At 41.1% G+C, this 17,089-nt stretch overlaps 1 protein-coding gene across 1 annotated transcript in view; it reads right to left on the minus strand.

Annotated features, from left to right (window-relative positions):
- Positions 1-17,089, minus strand: part of nid2a (nidogen 2a (osteonidogen)) — a 43,008-nt gene that overhangs the window by 22,777 nt on the left and 3,142 nt on the right. Inside the window, 12 exon segments of the mRNA XM_046382884.1 lie at positions 87-196; positions 336-375; positions 2,130-2,241; positions 2,770-3,114; positions 3,221-3,353; positions 3,976-4,115; positions 4,197-4,298; positions 10,681-10,797; positions 11,022-11,207; positions 12,601-12,813; positions 12,815-13,022; positions 16,311-16,372. Coding sequence (XP_046238840.1) covers positions 87-196; positions 336-375; positions 2,130-2,241; positions 2,770-3,114; positions 3,221-3,353; positions 3,976-4,115; positions 4,197-4,298; positions 10,681-10,797; positions 11,022-11,207; positions 12,601-12,813; positions 12,815-13,022; positions 16,311-16,315 — 1,711 coding nt within the window. The 5' untranslated portion in view covers positions 16,316-16,372.

Below are 17,089 nucleotides of genomic sequence, written 5' to 3' on the forward strand. Positions count from 1 at the left end.
TAAACATAATGTATATGCTCATGACTAGTTTTAAAATCAAAAATGTGCTGAAATGTATCTGTGTGAGCTAATGGTGCCGCACTGACCCTCAGGTAGACAGTGGCGTCCGTTTCCATAGAAGCCAGGCCGACAGGAACAGCAGTAGCCAGTGGCGTAATCGGAGCAAAAGGCATTCTGGGAGCACTGCTGCTGGAATCTAGAACAACAAGCAAGAGCAAAGAAAAACACTTCAACGTGACAATAAACTCTTTTGTTTCTGTTAAAAATTGCAAGGTCAGAACCAAAATATTTATATATTCATACATTTTATGTCATGCTTTCTAGTTGTAACATACCTGGCACATGTTTCTTTATTCTCTGTAGTGTACTGAATCACTGAGAGAGAAAAAAATAATAATTATGTATTACAGATACACAATAAATTTAGAATTAATATCCTATCTCCAATCCATGAGAAATACGTACATGCAGTCTGTAACGGTCATGTGACGTGTTAATGTTGAATGTCTTCCCTTGATCTCTGTTGTTTATTACTTTTATGGTTCTTACCTTTACTTTCCTCACATAAAACTTTTGTTTAATTGGAAATAAGAATTGGGAAGATGTAAAAGTGGCAGTGAAGTAGATTTGTTTTGCTTGAACACTGAGAAGATATATATTTCCTTTGTTTCCAGTATTTACATTACACAAACATGTAGGTTTAAATGGAGACCATTAAAGGTTGACAGGAAGTCTGGAAGAATAAGAAGGTGGATCCAGGGAGGGAGGGAGACACACACACACACTCAAAAACACACGTCAAGGCAATATTTGGAGAGAAACCAGCTGTTGCAGTCCTGCTTCCCACACCCACACACACACACATCCACACACTTCACTGATGAAGCATCTAAAATACATCAACATATATTTAAGAAGTCTAAACAAATCTCAGTAAATTAACTACTAAGTTCACAGACGCTTTTACATGTGCTGTTCTCAACACTGTCTCTGTATTTCCTGAGACAAATCCTCTGACACACAGGAAGTGATGCTCTCTGATTTATTTGGAGTAAACAGAAAAAAAATGGATGGATAGTCAGCATTAAAGTGGTGGTCACCACTGCTGTGCAGCCAAAAAGGAAGGATAAAACTCACATTTCTCAGACATTTCTGACTGAAACTATGAGGTTTCAAAAAACGATTTAAGATTTTAAATGTCTATAAAAAGAAGCATTTCCAAGAAATGCAAAACTAAAATTAAAACTGTTACTAAAACTAAAGCAGTAACTTTTTCTAGCTTCAAAACATCAAACAGAACATGTGAATGGTCACTTGCCCTTTCTCTCTCCGCCTTTTTGGTAAACAGCTGATTTGGGATTAAATGCAGCATTCTATCGTCCAACAGGGGCAACACACACTCAGACACAAGCATAGGGATGAACACAGGATGTCAGCATATTTTCTCAGGAAGTGAACACACACAGGAGACGAATCACTGTGTTTTTACATACATAAACACACGTGAAAATTCACACTTCCTTCAACAATATCCCTCTGAGAATCATTCATCTGCCTGATGTGCTAAGTCTTGAAAATCCTCTTTGTCTAAAAACAAATACGTGTTATTGATCTGATTGGATGCAAAACAATGTGTTTACAACATGATATGAGAAATACTAAATAAGGGACTGGTCTAAAACCACTGTAACTAATCTCTGAAAATGCTCAATCCGCTGATATATTCATGTGCATCTTTTAATAAATAGTATTTCATCACTCTAAACTGAACTAAGATTAACATTTTTTACACCCTTATGTAACCGGGCAAGTTGACTGAGAACACATTCTTATTTACGCCAAAAGCCTTAGGGAGAAGTTGCAGGGGAAGGAGTGTTGGACACAGACACAGACACACACACACACACACATACATACACACAGACGCACACACACACACACACACACACACACACACCTGGGAGCTGCCAGCACAACGGCAGTATTGTACAACCATCTGCTGAGCTGCCCTGTGGTACAGGGCGAGGTTATATTACCCTCCCGTTTCTCAAAGTCAGAGTCCCTTCCTAAGAAGACAACTACATATACAGCATATACATATTTATATACACACATATAGTTGGTCTTACCTCCTGTGTCAAAATTAACATCGTCTTCATCCACGCTGACCACGTGACCTCCGGGAGAAAGAGGTGGCTCATTTCTGTGAGGGGGGTAGACATCCACCACCTCCAGGGGGACCTAAAGAGACAGATACAGCGAGAACAGGCTGAGTTTAACTTCAGATATGTTTTTCCTGTTGTCATTCAGAGCCAGACTAATACTTTATAACTCACTCCAGATGCTATAAACCAGAGAGCCATGTTCTGTGCATATTTTATTGTATACAGTGTGCAGGGTTTTGCTGAAGCCACCATGCTGTCTCCAAAAGAGCGTTCCATTATAACCACATAATTTACTGAAAGTTACTAAAAATTCAAATAGTTATTGCAAAACTCTCAGTGCTGACAGCCCTGCCTGTTGAAAGTCCTCTTTTTTCATTATTGGTGAAATAAGTATTGTTTTCAGAGAATTTGAGCCGATTACCACACAGTGAGGCTGTCTGCAGCATCAGCAATACCAGCAAAAAACCTGATTTGGGCCTATGTTAAAACGTTCCTTGACACAAGTAAGTATCTATAGTTACATATATTACGGTTGTCTTTGGCCAACAAGATTTCCTGCCTAACATGTTAACTGATCTAACTTGGAGGGACATTTTAATGTTACCTGTGGCTGCTGCTCCTGAGTGTGATGAGCATCTCCCTCTGGGACTCTTTCTACAGGATTAGGTGGAGCATATTGCCTTTCTGCTGGCTCTGAACTGTACCTGGGTTCAGAGGTTAATGGTACATCTTCGCTACCATATGACACCTGATGACCTGAATCCTCTGAAGGGGAGGAGGGAGTTTCAGGACTTTCTGGTTGAAGGGACTCTGAGTGGTCACCACCACCAGGAGCTGGCTGGAATTCAGGGTCCCCGCCTGTCAGAGGGTAATCATCTTCTTCGTCCTGGTTCCTCCAAGTGTTGTCTGGATATTCATCAAACTCAGTGTACTCAGGGGTGGTGGTGTCCTAAAGGCAGAAACCATATAGAAGTCAGAAGAGTTTTTGGCATGTTGTATAACAAAGCGACAACAACAACTCTTAACAGCAAAAACAACAAATAAAACATAATTACCAAGGAGAGGCCATGTCCTCCAGGTGGTGGAGTAGCAAGGAGGCCACCGATGGATGCAGGAACAACGTTGTCAAAAGAGTAACGGTTTCCAGTGTGAAAAAGCCAAACACCTGGAATTCCTGTGTTACCAACCCTGGAGAGCAAGAAAACAGTCTCACAGGTTATACTGATGTCAGCGTTATTAAATCTGTGCTAATCCTGCAATGACATGTCAGAATATCTACTTAGAAAACAATTTTCAGGAGCAAAACACACCCAGGAAGCCACACTTACGTCTCAGACAAAAGTGAATAAAACTGTTTTGAGCTAGTTACCAAATCTAATTTTGTGTCAGTATAGCTAACTCTCAGTTAAATATTTATTTACTAATTCGCTGTATTTAATTACAAGTAGCATTTACAGATGCGTTACTGTTTAACAAAAACGGCTAAGGAACAACCGCTGCTTCGCTCAATTAGCCTGCTAACTATCGCTAGCTAGTAGCTAAGCTAAATGTAGCCGACTAACGTTAGCTATTAACGCTAGCAGCTAACGTTAGTGAGAAAATTTTATGCGAGAAATACAGCTTATAATTAATCAGCACATAATTAACCTCAGCATAAATTGAAATTTTACTTGCACAACGACAGTAATTTCTTCTGTTTCTGTCGTCCTGTTGCTAGCCGCTATGTGCACACACCTAATTCTGATAATAATTACAATGCTGCCACGTGTCTGAGAAGATCTGTAAAGCAACCTTGAGGTTTATAACTTACTGGTAGAGATTTTTAACACTCTGCTCATTGCTGGTAACGCTGTAGTAAGGACCTTCAGTCCGAGAGAAGATCAGATATGTGACCTCTCCTCTGCTAAAGCCAACTCTCGCGGGAAGCTCTATCTCAACATTATAAGACTCCTGCAAGCAGAAAAAACAGACTGTTTGTAAGAGCTGCAGGTAAAATAGCCAGCTAATAAAGTTTGTATATAACCAGTTTACCTTGGGTCGAGTCCCAAAGAAGTTCAGGCCATCTTCGGGGTAAAGGAAGATAACGTAGGAGTCAGTCTCATCATAACCAATTACTGCCTGGAACGTATTGACCTAAAGAGCAGGGAGACACCGTCAGTCTGAATCAGAACAAAAACAAGGTGGAAAATAAAGTAAACTCTGGCAGTGGTGGTTCAAGCGCACTTTGCCAAACTTCCATACATAATGAAAGTACAGTTGAACAAGCACTTAGCTTTTTCTCACGCATTTTTTTGTTTAACAGCTTGGTTTAGTGGTGAAAAGTGAAAAAAGAAAATACCACAATCGTCCTCTTTACAAAGATGAATTAATAAGAAGGGCGTTTCAAACTGTGAATCATGATTAGGATTTAATGGATCATAAATAAGTTACACCATAGATAAATTTAATTTTCTCAGGTACAATTTTAGTGTTTTGCTTTATTTTCTGCTTCTGATGGCTGGAAAGTTTAACGTCTTACTGGGATCAATGTGTCTCATAATTATTTCAGCAGTGCAAGATCACCTCCAATGTGAACAAGGTCAGCACAGCCCTCACTCCTCATATTTAAACTTCACACCTCACCTCACACCTCCCCTCTCCTCACCCCTGTGTCTCCTCCTCTTCCTCTCGCTCTCTCTCACTCTCCTAGGATTCAGGTTTCGACTTCTTACATTCACGGCCATCGTCTTTGCACAAATTAGGATGGTTTAGCCTCAACAGAATCAGTATAAAGTGAGATATCAGAGAACTTTTTTCTACCGGAACTTCTTTTCTAAACAGAGGAGTTGAGGAAATGATTTCCGACATGTATATGGAGGAGTCCAGCCCACTCTGCCTCCCAAAACCACCATTAAAAAAAAAACCCCACAGATTTGGTGAATGAGGGGAAGACTGTGAGTGATCCAATGTTGTTTTCCTTTGGGACAGAATCAGATTATCTGTACACACACACACACACAGACCAAGAAATGTACACACACACACCTCGGTCCCTCAACCCCCAGTCCAGATGTTGATCTCCGCAGCTGTCTTCCTGTGCGTCTGGACATCTTTCATGATGATGTTACAGCATGCAAGCCAGATTTTGTAACAATGCAAGACCCTACACACTGATACAGGCATGCACATGCACACAAGCACAGCTGCCCCCCCCCACCAAAAATTCATCTCTTGTGAATGTGTGTGTGTGTTCTTAATTGTTTACATCAACATCTTTAAACTATCTTGCTGTTTGTGGGCGGGGAGGACTTTGCAGCCTCCAGGCTCTATGTAATTAGTGAGGAGGGGGTCTTTCTTTTTCTTGTATGCAGGAAAGGAGTAGAAGAAGCTGAAGCTACAAGAGGGTATTTTTCTTTGTCCTTCATATCAGTTCTAAATGTTTGTATTTTTCACTCCTGCTACTCCCTCCGTCCTCCTGGGTGGAGGAGGAGGAGGAGAGAGAAGAGAGACGATGAGAAGCAAATGGAGGGGAAACAGAGCGAGAGAGAGAGAGAGGTATAGACAAATAGGGAGATGAAAGGTCGCAGGGGGTTAGCAGAGTTGGGAGAGGGAGCATAACTGTGGATAACAAAGGGAGTAATATGGAGAAACAGAAAAGAGGACATATTTCATTTCACTGAAACATTAAATTTGTGTTCCCCATCCATAAGAAGTAACTTCCCTTAACCTTTCATCCTCTCAGCCCCACCTGTAATTTGTGTTTGACGCTAATTAGCAATGTAAGCATGCTAACAAACTAAATTATAATGGTCCACATGGTAAACGTTATACCTGCTAAACATTTGTTTGCTAATTTGTGTACAGACAGGATAGTAGTAATCATTATGTGACTCAGCAAGAAAGAAAATGAGCAAATTCCTCAAATGTCAAACTACTCCAGTGAGTACTCCTCTCTTCTCTTCTCCACCCCTCCTCTGTCTGTGTGGTCATTTGCTGTGTTTGAGTCTGTCTGTGTGTAAAGCAGTCCTGGTGTGCTTTACAGACTCACAGCTGGAAGACAACAAATTGCAGCCAACACACATCAAAGCCTTTCAGACAGCGTGCTGCTCAGTATGTATGTGAGTGTGTGCTCTGACAACCCCCCCCCCCCACCACCACCACACACACACATCACCCTCAACCTCCCTTTAGGCTTTTTGTCACACCTTTTTTAAAGAGTCCTCACACTCCTTGCATTGACCAGTCACACGCACAGACGCTAATTGTCTGTGGGACCAGCAGATGTTAGTTGTCAGGGTCGTCCTGACTGTTTAAAGCTTAGGTGGTAACCTCATCAGTCTGCGGCACAGTGGGGGTTTCAAAGTCTGGAAATACCAAACAGCTCCTCCGGCAGGCCCGATTAGAGTGCTTGATTACAATTACAAAACTTATCATCCAGATTCACTGCCATCACAAGTTTATTTTGGTGCTGTTCTTAAAGGAGTCATTCAAGTGAGTGAAGGCATTTTGGGAAATACACTTCTTCACTTTTGTTAGATGGTCAATACAACTCTCTAATATGAAGCTACAGTCAGCAGCGCTCCAGGAACTCCAAAGCTTAGTGAGTAACATGTTAAATATTGTTTGTTTCAGCCACACAAAAAGCTAAGAGTAAAAATGACAACAATGTGCGTCTAGAGACTTATGCTCAACACTAGACACTTTTCAGTAAACTCAAAAAGAGGCTTTTAATGCCTTCGAGCATGTTTCCCAGTCTTTGTGACCTTTGTAGCTGACACTGGCCTAGAAAGCCTGTAACCTGTATGTATAACATAGCATGGCCTCATAATACCTTTATGTACCCTACAGCAGCTGCAAACACGTATCAGATGTTGTGTGGACTCAATTTTGTGTCTCATGCAGTTCCGTCTCACCATATTTTAGACCTGTTCAGCATTTGTTTATCAGGATGGCTTGTATAGTTATTTTCTACTCTGCTTTAAACAACTTAAACTGAAGAGACTTCCACTGACTCGTCATCTCGACTGTGTTTTGAATAAGTGACTCAACACTGTCACACATGTTCTGAATCGTGTAATAATTATCTAGCGCTGGATCCCACCCTGGAACATCCCGAGGAAGAGAGAGAGACAGAGACAGAGGGAGGTCAGGAGGAATGTGCTACACTTGTTTGTTGGTTGCTGGTTTTTCGGCTTGTCGGCCGCAGCACAGCTGCAAACGGGCAGAGAAGAGAGACAGAGAGCAGCTGCAGTCCAGTTGCCAGCCTCACCAGAGTGCTACAAACGGAACTGCCTACAGCGTGGGAACTGGCGCACACACACACACACACACACACACACACAGAGACCAGGCTTGCGGCCAGGAACAGTGCAGTCAGTATTTCGATGCCGTCATATGAAAATCTCTGCACAAATCATTTGGGTGACTTTCCTGTCATAACTTCAGCCGTACTCAAGACATTGTCTCTTCAGGAAAAAGTCAGGGCTCATGAAAGCTTTAAAAAACCCTTTTGATCAACTCAAGAACACATGGTGGGTAAAACCATAGATCCTTTTCTTAGATCCTGAGAGGTCTGTGAACATCTTTCCCGCAACTACAAACCAGAGCACTATGACTGTACTAGTAATTAGTAAAGCCACCAAGATACTGAGTCTGAATTGTAGAAGCTGTTGGATTTTAGTGGCTATTATAGAGCTCTCCAGCTACAAGGTGAGGTTATGGTACAGACAGGCTCAATGGTCACTGATAAACAAATTCTGTCCCATGGCCTGAGGACAGAGTAACATATTACGAAAGCTGAATTTCAGCAAGAATCTCCTTTGAACCACGATGCACATATTTCAAGGGATATCCCCTGTGTTACTGCAAGGGACGGAGGGGTGGGGGGGGGGGGGGGGGGCAGAAACAACAAATAACACTAATAGAAACAATAGTTCCTATTGTGCTACGGAGAAGAAGAAAGGCAGAGGAGAGGAGAGGCCCAAGGAAGACAGAGAGCACAGCAAAGAGAGCAATATGAAAGGCGAGGGCCAAATCCGACACAGGAGTCCATTTACTGATACATTCAGTGCCATCTGACCTTCACACAGCATACAACATATATGCTGTTCAAACCTACTTTTCTTTTTTGAACATGTAGCTTAGAAGAGAGACTAGGAATATTGTACAGTTCTGTAAATGCTGTATGCTTCTGTTCCATTTGTAATTACAGCAAAGAAGACACCAGTTACTAGTTTTTAGCTATGCTTTTATAGCTATGCTATCTATTTTCTCATTTAACTCTTGGAAAGAAAGCAATTTAGAGTACTTCCTAATATGTCAAACAATTCCCCTAATATAATCACGAATGGATGACATTGACTTTCGGTATGTGATGGAAAACGCATGGGAGTGGAAGACAAACCGTGTAACAACCTCCACCGACATGACAGGTGTCCTTGTGAAGAAGGATTAATGATATGCTGCTCAAAGCAAAGCCTGGTCAACACTTCTTAAAACGTCAACATACAGAAGGCCAGATTCTCTGTGGAAATGGCTCTGGTCATTACCAAACTCAGCTACATGGTAGTAGATACAACAGAGTGTGTGTTTTAGGTTTCAAGAGGAGCAATTACTTTCCAATTATGATAATAGCCTCTTTAAGACTAATTTCATAGAAAACAAAACCTCACTTGTTGTTTTCCTGTTTTTTTCTTCACTCGCCGCTCTTCTCATCTCCGCATCTGTCCCCCAAACACCACACAGTCTGCCCCCTCCCCCAAAACCCCTAATACACATCACCACAAACACACACCTCAGGTTAATCAGTTCACACACACATGCCACTCAACCCCCCACACACCCCACCCAGCACCTCTGGCTAATCACTTCAAAGGAAGATGCTATCAGTCTGAAGAGAGACCCAGTGAAGCAGATCCCAGCCGGGACCCCGACTGCTCCGATCTGACAAGCCAGACAGGCTTTTTAAATAAGAAAACAAACCACATGTAAAACATTTTACACTTCAAGAAGTGGACTTCAGCCTCACAGCAACAGTGGATAAAGCCATGGAGGCTTTATTCCAATATCCGAGGCTCAGAAATAATGCAAACGCTGATTTGCCTGTTTGGCAGCAGTGCAATCAAAACGACCCTTAGGTATTGAAAAACATCGTGAGAGGCTTATTGCTGCGTATCCTCACGAGACTATTTAGCTTTTGATCAATCAAGAAGAAAGAAGGAGGTATAAAAGAAACCAGACTATGAGAGTATATAAAAAGGACAAACAGATGGGAATGGGATGGGTTTTTCCTTATATGCTATGCCACTCTCTTCATCCATCCATCCTGCATGCTACAAATCAGGAAGAACAAAGCAAAATATGTTTGACTGATAAGTTCAGTCGGCCTGGCTTTACTTGGGAGTTCCTTCCCAGAGATTACATAAAGCCTACAGGTGAGATCTGAGGTGCGTGAAAATAAAGTGTTACCCTACTCTTGTGTTTGTCAGTCTGTGAGGACTGTCTCTCCCCAGAGGGTCGCAGGAGAGTTAAAAGAGGGGCGAGGAGGAAGAGATGTGAGGCAAAGATGCGGTTGTGTCTAGATGATGACCCTTGATTTGTGAAATTTGTGATTTGTTTCTCATATTGTTTCCTCATTTGTTAGTCATTGTTAGTCATTACAGGTACAGGTACGATGGAACCATGAGAAGTGCTGTGTTGCACCATGAACCCGTCGCAATGTAGTTTGAGCAGGTTTTCTGTTTTTCCTTGGCAGATGTAGGCTATCTTGATGTTCTCAAGTTTTCTTTAGTATTACGGTAATCCTGTGACAGCTATCTGTACATAAGTGGGTCAAATGCAAACTACTAATAGCTAATTCAGCACACGTTTAATGGTATAAGTTTGCCAAAAATGTCAGTAAATAAGCCTAAAACACTGGGCTCAAGCTGCAGTCCACAGATAACTAACAGACTACATGAGAACATTAGACTTCCTGTTTACATCCCCCTCAAATTATGCTAACTGTAGCTCCCAACCTTGAGCATGATTATCCCCCAAAGAATAATAATAGGAGTTATTTGGTTATGAAACATGAGAATGTGCAAGAAACTTGTCTATTCGAGGGGAAACTGTTTTGCTGGAGATGAGCACTTGAGTGGGAAACCAAGTTATTAACTGGTAACTGGCTGACAAACAGGGGGGAAGTAATGTCCAACAGAGCATGTGAGCATGAACGGCCAAGGCATGTTTGCATCTACCTGTGTGTGAACCGGAGGAGGGGATAACGAGTCGGGGGGCACTCTGATGACCTTTAAAGATTACCCCTGACCCCTTGAAAAGGTTAAGAGGCAGATTAGGAGGGTAAGGGGAATTACAAATAGACCCCCCACCCCAGGCTGATTACAAGTAATGCACGTCCTCCAGGAATTTCAGCACATACTAGTGAGGGGCATGAGGGCTGTTAACATGATAAAATGAACTCATTCATTCACAAATTCATTGACAGTCCGTCAGACAGATAAGGACCGGGTGCTCTCAATCCTTCCATCCATCTTACCTTGTTTGACAGTCCAGTGGCTCGAGGTTGTTCCTCATATGCTGCGACGTTCTCCCATGTAGCCACCACAACATGTGTGGGTGTGAACTTTGCATCTGGGAACCCTCTATGTACTTCCTGGGTGAGCAGATGAATGAATGAACGAATGAATGAATGGATGAATGACAGAGCAAAAGAAGGAGAAAAGAAAAAAGAAAGATGGAGCGTACAGTGGATTGAACTAATAGATGATGAACTGAAAAAGGAAGAACCCAAATCAGAGTTAATTTTTTCTGCCTTGTATCAAGACAGTCTGGAGTCAACCTACAATAGATTTCTCATGTTTCAATAGATCAACACACCTGGGCCACTCGGTTGAGTACACTGGGTGTTTCGGTCACCCGGTAGTAGATCTGTCCATGTCCTCTGCTGGTGTCAATGTCTGCCAGAAAAGGGGCCACCACGGGGAAATCTGTGGGGAAGCCATCGTCAACATATTGCTTCTCCATCGGCAGGTCCTGGGCTGATATGATACCATTGGTAGCCACCTAGAGACAGAGAGAGTCACTAATTAACAAGGATGACAACCGATGGCACCAGCAATTCAATGATGGGTACAAGTGGTGTTCTTGTAGACCACTTCGGACCCCTGAATTTTTCAAAAACCCCATCAAAAAAGCTGGAATCCTCAAAGAATTATGTGGAATACCATCAAGAACCCATGGAACCTCCTCATGAACCCATATCCCCTCATAAACCACAAGAACCTTTTGGACACTGCTGGAACCCCCTAGGGGACTCCAGGAACTACATAATGAACTCCAACATTCCCTATAAACCACTGGAACCTCCCTGAAGAGCTCTGGGGCTCCTCCAGGGGCCTGGTCTCTGACTATCTTTTAAAAAAACTATTCTGATGACATCCATGATGTGCTTAATATGTGTTATAAATATCTATATCTACATTTTAAGCAGATTTAATCAGTAGTGGAATGGAGCAAAGTACATTCACTCTGGTAAGAGAGGTATGTGAACCTGTAATATATGAAAACACAACACTGACACAGTCTATTTTTCTGGAGTTGTATTTCGCTAAATGATACTTTAGTATACTTAGTTAGTATAATTTAGTATAAGCTCCCCAAATCTGGAGTATTGTATAATAAATACTTATAATGGAGTATTGTCACACTGTAGTACTGGTACTTTTACAATATTGAAGCCTTGCTTACATAATAATGCATTAATAAAAATGAACCAAATACAAAGCAGCAGTCCAACAGTGTAGCAGTAAAAAAATACTTGAAAGTATTAGTGTGAGAATATATGTACTTATGTTAAGTGTTACGTAAAAGTACCCATCATACAGAGTGGCCCATTACATGCATCACTGTGTAATAACTCTGCATGCATTAATGTATCAGCATCACTTCATTGTTGCAGCTGGTAAAAGTAGGGCTAATTTTAATTATGTTGTATACTGCTGGATGATTTCATCTATAATATTGCCTATCTTAATTTATTAGTTGATTATATTTTATATTAATAACGAATCTGGAAAGTAACTAGTGATTAAAGCTAAATGCAGTAGAGTCAAAATACAACATTTTCTTCTGAAATGTGGTGAAATTGAAGTACAAAGCCATGATAAACTCAAGTGCAGTACTTGAGTATAGTCCAATTAAAATATAAGACACCAGTGGTGTTAGTGGATTTGTAAAAAGTTATTTCCAGTACAATGATTTTAAAGCCAGAGTAAATGATGATGGCTGAAAGGGAGAAGACATCTTTTTCCCATTCAAAGAGGCTAATAACTTGCTCCATTTGGCACATAAACCACAGCCACCACTCTACTGTGGAGCTCATCCAACAGCTGCAAATATTACCTGCAAATATGTCAATAACAAGCGTGCAAATGAGCATTAAAGAAGCTGTACTTACGTATAGCTGGGAGAAGAGGGAGTCGTAGAAGTATAAGGGTTTGGGCAGGGACAGCACTCTGGAGGTTTCATCGTCGCCCTCTGCCAAAATCAAATCTCCACTCAAAGTGCCATAAGGAAACAGATCAGCCCTCTGGATGGCTGTAACCACACACACGCTGCAGCTCAAGCAGAGCAGACACACAGCCAACATTTCCCCTCTCTCCATTGTAGAGCCGGGGGGTGATTGAGCAGCTCTGCACTATGAGAGGGAGCAGCAGCAGAGGGGGACAGATGGACTCAGAGAGAGTGCAGCAGAAAGAAGGAGACCTCTCCTCTTCTCCGCCGAGCCTCTGATACTCTGCCGGGAGGAGGAGGAGTTTAGGCCTGCTCTCATTGGTCAGAGGTGGCTGAGTGACAGCAGGCCGGCACAGGAGGTAACATCTGGCTCATATTAGAGAAAAGACAAATACAGGGTTTTTAATCCGGATGTAACTCTATCTGTTTCACAACAATGAAAACGAGATATTGTGAAATATCTGCACCCCCCCCCCATCCCCACCCCCCACCACACACAGGAGAAAACTACTCTAAATTCTTGAATCATTTGAATTTCATTGAATGACATTTATCTTGATACGAGTGTAAGCGGAAACAGACAGGGATTATTCATATTTGCTTGAAACACATTACACATATAATATTACGATCCCTTAAAATCAAGATTTAAGTGTCAAGATTGACATTTGCTGTGGTCTAAATATATTTTCATTATTAGCACTGTTTACTTTGTGCTTTTCTGTTTTTTTCTTTTGAGTACACTTCAAACAATGATCAATAATACAATCTATATCGTCATTCTTATTTAATTTTCTTGGCTTCTTAATCTATTTATTTGATTTTATTCTTTCATTAAACTCATAGATGGGACCTTAAAAAACTTAACCTTGGGCACCACCTAGTGTCTGAAAATGTATACTGCAGTATGTGGGATTTGAAACTAGAGCTGTAATGATTTTGGACTCTTCATAAAACCATAAAACAAGAACATTTTACAGAATAAAGCAAATTGAAAGTTCAAAATGACAAATTTGCCACTTAGACCCATACAATCTGTACAGATTGTACAAAAACTCCCCATAAAAGCTCTTTAACAGTGAAACAACAGAGCAGCAGAGGTGGCATCCCTCTCTGAGGACAGACAGGGATGCCACAGTGTTATGTGTACAGAACAGAAAAATCAGGATGACCACAGGATTCCCAGAATATATGAAAAACACTATCTGGGAGGAAGCTGACCAAGACCTGAGCCACATAACCCCCTCACATGGCAATACTGAAGCACACAAGTCAAACACAGGGAGATAAGAGGAGAAGCTGACGACCCAGAGCCAAACATCTGGAATGAGGCGCCAGTAGCCATGAGGGAAAGAAATTCCAGGATGGTTGATGCTGCAGTACGTACATTCTTTAGAACTCTTTAGAGAGGACAATGATAAGATCAAGAAGATTGAACTGTAATGAAAATAACTGTCACTTGTCGCCCTATCTGATACGAAACTGTGATTATCAGCTTCTGTTCTGACTATCCTGTTAAATACTTATGCACTAAACTGTCAACACATTTTAATACACACCAGGGTTATACAGAAAAACAACAATCGCATACACTGACAGGAAAACACCCACAATGTGTCTCAACTGGCCACGTCAGTCCAGCTGAGCATGTGTTTCATTTGCTGAAGACCAGACTGAGGGGGAAAAGCACAGACAGCTACAGTGCAGGCTGCTCGCTGTGCAATGAAAAAGTCATATTTTACAAGCACTACAGTGGGACCACAGTACATGTTATAAAAATAGCTTGACCAGGAAGTGTTCAAACAGCTTCACTTTTTGTACACTTCGTGGTGTTAATTTAAAATGACAGGAAAAGCCTCTTGACTTGACTTGACTTGAGATCAAGAGGTAGCCAAAGCAAACAGGATACTGTTTAGAGTATCATAGCAAAGTGTACATGTAAATATAAAATTTCAGTTTTTGCTTTTTAATAAATCTGTAAAAGTTACTGTGGGTAGAACTGAACTCAATTTCATCCATTTTAAATCAGAACCATCAAATCTAATCAATCAAATGTATCAGCAGTAGTGGAAAAGTAACCAATAAGGCCACTCTTGTTTACCACAGTCAATGTCAGGAGTGAGAAAAGAAGAGCACTTATAGATCACTGCAGGACCAATGAAGACCTAGAAAATGCCCTCTAGTGTTCACTGATCAATCCTGTTCAGCCACAGATTATGCTTGTACTTCCCCAGAGGAGCCTCTAGATGGAGCCAAAGGAAAGGCTGAGATAATAAACCACATAGCATGAAAACAAAGCAGAATTTTATTTAATTTATTTGATGTATGAAAACTATAGCACATCTTTTATTTTGTGTATGTGAAAAATATTTTTTAAATATTCAGTCTACCAAGTATCATATGATAATGTCTATATGACATTCAGGCAGAACACCCTCATGAAACCTGATCACCTTTACGTTTGGATGCTCGACCAACCAACCGACAAACCTGTCTGGGTCTATAAATACTTAAGTTTACTATCTAATCTGATCATGTCTTCTTCTCTGGTGATGTTTCTCAGTACTGTGGTGTGTAATTACAGGCTGCCAACTCACTGACAGGCTTCATTTGTGACATCTGATATTGAACAAAATCAATGAACTCATCAATGATTCAGACGAGGACCATTAGCAGGCTGGGCTACACACACACACACACACACAATGTATTTTGTTGACATCAGAGAGCGATGTGAGAAATGAAGCCTCGCAGTGATACTGGTATGTGTGTGAGGGAGAGGGAGGCTATAATACCTACAGCATAGCACTTGTCAGCACTTTAACTGGTGCCAAGCACTTGAAAAAAGCTGTTTACTACCAGAGAAGAAGAGAACAACAGATATGTGAATTTAGACCATGATCAATATCTGAATTGCTTCTAAATAAAGACAAACAATGAAGATAAACACTTCCACCGCCCACCATAGTGTTTTCTCTCATTATCTGGATCAATATCAACTCAAGGTTGGATCAGTGAGCTCCCAAATCTGGAATCTCAGCACAGATTTTAGCTTATTGATTTTGTATTAGACAAGCTGACTTTCTGATTATGTTTACAACAATTACCTGGGTGATTAAAGGTAAATACTGCAGCTTTTTACAATAAGTGGAAATAATCCATTATAATAGAGCTTTGGTGTGCAAAAAAAAGTCATTCAATGAGATGTTGCTTCAATAAGAAAGGGAATAGGAAAGGGAAAGCAAATGAAAAAAGGGGAAAAGACAGAGGAACAGTCAAAAGGAAAGAAAGAGGAAGAAAAGAAGAATAAAGGAAAGAAAAGTAAACTAAATTACAGGAAAGGACACTCAAGGGGAGGAAAGGTATTTGGCGTCAGTAAGGGCAAAGGACAAGGCAAAAGAGGCCTCTGTTTGGTGAGGAAACAAAATCGGAGCAAGGGTGAAAGCAGACAGAGAGAAATGAACAGAGAGGTTGCAGCTACAAAAAAACAAAGAGAGAGAAAGAGGTGCAGCAGGAAGACAAAGATGAAAAGGCATAGAGAGGAAGGAAGGAGAGGTGCACAGGATTCCTGTGTTTGGTGACCGCTGTCAAAACCAAAAATAACTTCCAGAACATGACAGGTCAGACTGTAAATTGTCTGCATGGCTTACTTACCCCATAACTTCAACACTTGATCAGCTTCGGGGTTTTGCAGTACCAAAGTGCCTGAGCTCATTCTGGAGGGAAACAAGCATGTCGAAAGAGAGACAGACGTAGACCAAAGAACAGAAACAGAGTAAGACAGGAAGCAGTGATGGCATATCAACAATTAATGTCACAATGTTACATTTAAAAAGTCGATAATGGGCCTGATTATCATGTCTGTCATTTCAGGGCTTTCAGTATGCAGAATTCTGTCTGGCATTTACTCTAGCCTTAAAACGGGTGCAATTAGAATAATATTTTAATGCATTATGGAATTTTTGAAAGCCATTTTTCTAGAAATGGACATGTTGTATTATGTCTTTATGGTTGATGTCATCCTCGCTGCACAAAATCATCAGAAGCAAAACAAAAAAATGTGAAACTGTCAGAGTGGCCATCTATTAAACATTTGTTCTACCATCCTGTGGTCATAAGGGAATGGAGACAGGTTAGAAAACATGGAGACGTGCCGCATGTCTCACAGGTTCATGAGGTACACGCACGGAAAGAAACACTCACATTCATCCCAATGGGAAATTAAGGCCTCAAATCTGTGTGATCATAGGAGGAAACCCAGGAGAACTACAATCTCAAACCGCAATCTCTACACTGAAAGACACACAGGAAAACCAGACACACATCTCTCATTCTGAATACTTTGATTGTGTCACATCTATGGGCAAAGAAGAACAGGACACAGTCAAACACACAGGCACAGAGGGTTGCATGATATTCCCAAAATATCACAG

Source organism: Scatophagus argus, chromosome 24, assembly GCF_020382885.2.
Source record: "Scatophagus argus isolate fScaArg1 chromosome 24, fScaArg1.pri, whole genome shotgun sequence".
Lineage (NCBI taxonomy): Eukaryota > Metazoa > Chordata > Actinopteri > Scatophagidae > Scatophagus > Scatophagus argus.